The sequence below is a fragment of the Brassica oleracea genome, chromosome C8, assembly GCF_000695525.1.
Source record: "Brassica oleracea var. oleracea cultivar TO1000 chromosome C8, BOL, whole genome shotgun sequence".
Taxonomy (NCBI): Eukaryota; Viridiplantae; Streptophyta; class Magnoliopsida; order Brassicales; family Brassicaceae; genus Brassica; species Brassica oleracea.
The window spans coordinates 4,985,266-4,990,609 of record NC_027755.1 but is presented as its reverse complement, the minus strand read 5'-3'; the positions used below and the strand labels follow the sequence as shown (position 1 = coordinate 4,990,609).

Sequence of the window (5,344 nt, the reverse complement as noted above, 5' to 3'; positions counted from 1 at the left end):
AAAAGAAAGAAAAAAGAGAAAAAAATCTCTAAGAAATCTGTATAAACATAATAAGAAAAATTGTGTTTTAGAAAATTATAGCTGTGAAAAGATTTCAAAGCATTTGCCAATCAAATCTATTATGTATGACAGCCCATAACATAATGATTCAGAAATCTATGTTGAATATATAACTAAAACAAGTAGATTGATAACGCATACTTTCAGACATGTTCTAAAGAAAAGATAATATACTATACTATACACATTTATCACCAATTTGAACAATTGGTTTAATATCACAATTAGCTTTGGATTCGTTGAAGTTACTTTTAATTTACAAAGTTAATAATAAAAAGAGAGAGAGGAGGCAACAAGAAGAGGCAAAAGAGGCAGCGTGCGTTTGGTTGGACGTGAGAGAAAAGAAGAGACAAAAGACACCTTCTCGTCTTAATTTGCCCAACTTGCTTTTCTCTCCTTCTCTCCTTCTCTCCTCACCAAATCTAATACAATATACATTCACGTTACAAATACAAAGTCTCTCTCTTTCTCTCTCTACAGTAGATTTATTACCATAGTTTCGTGTTGGTACCTATCTTCTTTTGCAACATAGCTATTCAATTCTGTCTTTGGAAACTGCTCTTTTTCCTTGACTTTTTCTCTTAAAATTAATTCCCGTTCTTCTTTTAAAAAATATTCAACTTCCTTTTGTTGTTGTTATTATTATCAAATTTGAATAATATAGTCTTTGGTTAAATGTGAATTTACCAAGATTACTGTTCTCTCTTCCTAATAATCTCCGGATTCTATTCCCATTTGGTTTATGTGTTGCTTCGCTTACCTTTCCTCATTCCCATCATCATCTCCTCTTCTCTCTGCTAATAAAAAGTGGTTTGTTTTCCTCCTTTCTCCGCAATCGGTTTCCTCTTCCATTGTGTTTTGTTGAAGAATCTATTTGATATTTAGGGCTGTAACGTTTCTTTCTTTCTTTCTCTTACCAAACCTTCTCAGATCGGTCTCTTTCTTTTTGCTTTCTGGGTTGTGGGTTTCTTTGTGCTCGATCTTAACTGGTGAAATCAGTTGGTGGGTTTGGCTCTGTTCGTCCAAAGAACTTGAATAAATCAGGTTTTGTAAGAAAAACGTTAGTTTCTTTGCAATGAGTTTTTAGGCTGGATCTCTGTCTTTAGGAACCTGTTCAGTGTTTGGTTTGGCAAAAGCTTGTCTTTTTTTTTTTTTAATTATGTAATATGTTTTGTTATTGTTTTTCTGATTTATTTTATTGATTCTGGTTAACTAACAAGGCTTTTGTTTACCTAATACATTCAAGTTGTTGATTTTCTTTGAATTGAGATTGTGATTTAAAGTGGAGAATTTGCTGAAGCTTTGATCTTTTTATTCTTCTTCTGTTGCAATTGCCATTGGTTTATATAGGCTGCACTTGATTTTAAAGTGCACATGTCAAAACTGATAATGCAGCTTTTGTATGTGGTTAACAACACAATTGGTTTTGTGGTCTTAAGATTATGCATATCATATTTAACTTTACTTGACAAAACTTTACAATTGAATGCTTCCAGTGACAAGATTGTTGAGCTTTTTTTTCTTTTAGTAAAAAAAATAACTTAAACAGGTTTACATTGTTGGTTTTGTTTCAGTTTCCAGCATCGGTTACATTGTGAAAAGTGGTAAGAGGATGCAGGGAGAGAGGGCAAGTATCGGTTCTTTATCAGAGACAATGAACTTTGAGCATGGTTCTACATCTAGCAACCCTGTGGCAGAACAGCAGATTCGTTGGGATAATGATCTGCAGAACTACATGAGTTCAGCTGCTGCTGCTGATACAAACACTACTATGTCAAACGCAGTGTATCATGAGCCACGTGACTTACACAGGTTTAACCTTGGTGAAGGTAGCTCTAGTGGTACAAAGAACGAAGCCCCTAGTAGTCACAGCGAGCAATGGATGCAAATGGGACGTTTTGAGGAAAGAAGAAACGACAAGCTAGAGTTGAACCCTTTGTTTATGCAGCAACCGTCTAGTGGAAACCGAGTTGTTCGTGATGTCAATTTGAATGCAGAGTATATTGAGCGTGCTGAGGACATGAATCCAGTCACAGGTCATCCTGGTCTTAGTCAGGGTAGCGTAGCAGAGAACAATGCTAGAGCTGGTTGTAAAAGAAAAGCTATTGATGCTGGCATTGGCCAGTCATCATCATCAATCGGAGCTTTCCACCGTGGGGAGAGCAGTTCTTCTTGGGTGTCTGGTCCTTCGTTTTATAATCATAATGATTTGAACATATCTCTTAACCATGCTCCAAGAGCGTTGGTTCCAAATCTGTCTCCTTCTCCTTCCCCTGCCATCTCCAACAGAAACTTCTCTTTCGGGGCTAATCCCACTGCTCAACAACCAGTTTTTGTGAGACAACCAGTTCCTCCATCCATGAGCGCGCCAGGACATCTACAACCTGTTGTAGATCAACAGCTGATGGACATGAGATATAGACATCCTTTTAGCAATATTACTCCTCTAAACCCAAATGCTTCTGCTCCTAGTATGCCTCCAAGAAACATGATACCACCATTTCAATGGAGTGGGAACCCAGTAGCAGCCGCTGGATCATCTGCTCCCGTTGACCGAAACTCCCTTCGTCCAGGTCAATCCAGGCTAAGAAGCAACATGCTAGCTAATCCTTTGTTTGTTCCAGCTCCTCCTGAACCGAGGAATCTCGCCCACGGTCATGTTGCATCTGTAGGTGTTCAGCCACCAGCTTCGAGTCCAACATGGGCTCCTTACCAGAACCAGTCGCCACATAATCAAAGAAGATTATCTGAACATCGTCGTAGGTCGTTGATTTCTTCCCTTCTTACAAACCAGAGAGCTGCTGCTGCTCGTTCCATGGTCCCTCCTCCCGCTCCGGATCAGCATGTGGTTCAGCCTGGCGGTGATAACAACTTTCAGACACAGAATCAGGCTTACTCGAGAGCAGTACCAAGGCAAGGACAAACTGCTGTTGGCGTTCCTCATTCTTTGCGTGGCTTGGCATCCACAAGTCGAGGAAGAAGCAGACCCTCTGCATCTGAGGTTAGTTTTCTGTAAAGATTAGTGTTGCCTTGTGGGTTCATATACACTGTAAAATGATATAGTTTTGGTTATATAGATCTGACGCTGTGATTTTTATTTTTGAAACAGATCCGCAATGTCTTGGATCATATGCGTAGGACAGGGAACTTGCGTGTGGAGGTACCGTTTTAAACAAAAAAGATTTTGTCTAAGTTGCATCCAAAGATATTTGTGTTATCACATCTTGTGTTAGCCCTGGGCATTTGGTTCTCGGTTCGGTTCTAGAGGTTTGGTTATTTAGAAAACTCATTCGGTTATTTCAGTTTTTGGTTCGGTTTGGATAACAAAGTTAGGTACCGACTAATATCCAAAGGAATTTTGGATCTCATTCGGTTCCGGTTCTTCGGTTAATGTTGGTAAAAAAGTAAAAAAAATGGGTGTTTGGAATTTAACTATTAGATTTTTTTGGGTTTTTGAATAAAAATTTGGATAATTTTAAATATTTCAGATCAAATGTATTCTTGTAACTTTTTTTTTTGGGTATTTCGGTTTATAATTAATATTTTTAAATTCATTTGCTTATTTTAAAACCAAGTATAGTTAATATTTATAAGTACATATTATAGAAATTTGGGTATCCATTTGGTTCTCGGTTTCGAATTTTCCGGTTCTAGAGATATAGGATTGACTCGGAAATTGATAGGATCCAAACTAGAACTAAACCTCATTTTTCGGTTCGGTTAACTTCTGTGTTTTGTTTTAGATAAAAGGCAATCAAATAAACAAACTCTACATGTACTTTAATGGTCGTTTAATGTTTTTGTTGTGCTGATTTATTTCAGGATTTTATGATTCTCAATCAGACGATGATGCTAGGTGTAGCCGATGTTCATGACCGGTATAGAGACATGCGCCTTGATGTTGACGACATGACATATGAGGTAAAGCCAGAACATAAAAAACTCTTTATATGGTCATCGTATTAACAGTGTCATCAAATCTGCAGGAGTTGTTGTCTCTAGAAGAGAGGATTGGAGATGTTTGTACCGGTCTTAATGAAGAAACAATATCAAACCGGTTGAAGCAAAGGAAATACAATAGTGGTACCAAATCTACACAAGAAGTAGAGCCATGCTGTGTTTGTCAGGTAATATTTGGTGTTCACCTTCACTTTTGCAAAATGTTATGAATGTATATATTGACTTGGTGCAAATACTGCAGGAGGAATACAAGGAAGGAGAAGAAATGGGGGTGCTGGAATGTGGGCATGACTTCCATAGCCAATGCATCAAAGAATGGCTGAAGAGGAAGAATCTTTGCCCAATTTGCAAAACAACAGGGTTAAACACTGTTGAGAAGTCGAGCAAATAATGATGGAAAGACCTTGAGCTGTTCTTGAGTTTTCACCATTCGTCGAATCTTCTTATACCATTGCAACCTCATAAGAACACACCCAAAAGGCTACTTTGGTGTCTGAGTTTGAGGTTGATGATTTGGAGATAGTGAAAAGTAAGGGAATCAACTGAGGGAGATAGGAAGGAAATGAGGAGAATCTAAGAAAAAAGAAACTTGGGGTTCTACTGAATTTGTTTGGATAATTTAATTTTTTACCAATTAGTTTTTTCTTTTCTTACGATTAAAAGAACCAAAAAAGTTTGCGAGTCAATTTGATAGATTTTATGGATGATTGATTATGTAATATATATGTCTTATATATCCTAAATGGATCTATCAACATAGCAAAAGCTATGTAAATTCTTTGATTCAAGGATGTAGCAAGATCTTAGCTCTTAGTATCATTTGATTTAGATGGCTTTTGTTTAGTGAAATTGCACTCTCTACACTCCGTTGGTCAACGGTAAGGTTAATATGGTTGCCTATACTTCCGTTGAGTTTTTTTTTTTTAAGTTTCTCAAATGCGTTCTCCGATATACACTTATTTCCGGCAGGTATAGGTTTAAGAAGTCAACCAAATCTTTATATATAAAAGAAGCTTTGTTTCTCTCCTAGGTATGCCAACAAGGACGCCAGGTAAGAAATTCGTTGCACGACAGCTTGAAACGTGTCCAAGGGGAACAAAGCTCAGCGTTTCATTTAATTGTGAAACACTTTCTTTGTGGGCTACGTAATGTTTATGTTTGGGACTGAAGTGAAAGTTATTGGGCTACGCATCAGTCGGCGTCATCCTTTCTTCCTCCTCTTGAATCCTCGGCGGAAACTTCTCTATTCTAAGTTCTGCTTCTATTCATCTTCCAAACGAAAAAAATCTAGAAACGTTACGGAGTTAGGCTGAGTTGAAGCGTC

The 5,344-nt window shown here is 37.6% G+C and overlaps 1 protein-coding gene across 4 annotated transcripts; it reads left to right on the top strand.

Moving 5' to 3' along the window:
- The first annotated feature begins 446 nt into the window (after nucleotides 1-446).
- LOC106312269 (E3 ubiquitin-protein ligase MBR2) lies at nucleotides 447-4,848 on the top strand. 4 transcript variants are annotated; one of them, XM_013749724.1, is made up of 7 exons: nucleotides 448-870; nucleotides 991-1,104; nucleotides 1,635-3,061; nucleotides 3,170-3,220; nucleotides 3,883-3,981; nucleotides 4,047-4,187; nucleotides 4,262-4,848. In XM_013749724.1, the coding sequence occupies exons 3-7, from the start codon at nucleotides 1,673-1,675 to the stop codon at nucleotides 4,409-4,411; spliced, it is 1,830 nt and encodes a 609-aa protein (XP_013605178.1). In that variant the 5' UTR covers nucleotides 448-870; nucleotides 991-1,104; nucleotides 1,635-1,672; the 3' UTR covers nucleotides 4,412-4,848. The 4 variants fall into 4 exon arrangements, with proteins under 4 accessions (XP_013605177.1, XP_013605178.1, XP_013605179.1 ...); XM_013749723.1 differs by having other exon boundaries at nucleotides 447-1,120; XM_013749725.1 differs by lacking the exon at nucleotides 991-1,104.
- The last annotated feature ends 496 nt before the right edge of the window (nucleotides 4,849-5,344 follow it).

Excerpts from the sequence above, each read along its gene's own strand:
- LOC106312269 (XM_013749723.1), top strand. The coding sequence starts at position 1,673 with ATGCAGGGAGAGAGGGCAAGTATCGGTTCTTTATCAGAGACAATGAAC. Across the intron at positions 3,221-3,882 it reads CAGGGAACTTGCGTGTGGAG|GATTTTATGATTCTCAATCA; the intron begins GTACCGTTTTAA and ends GATTTATTTCAG. Across the intron at positions 4,188-4,261 it reads AGCCATGCTGTGTTTGTCAG|GAGGAATACAAGGAAGGAGA; the intron begins GTAATATTTGGT and ends CAAATACTGCAG.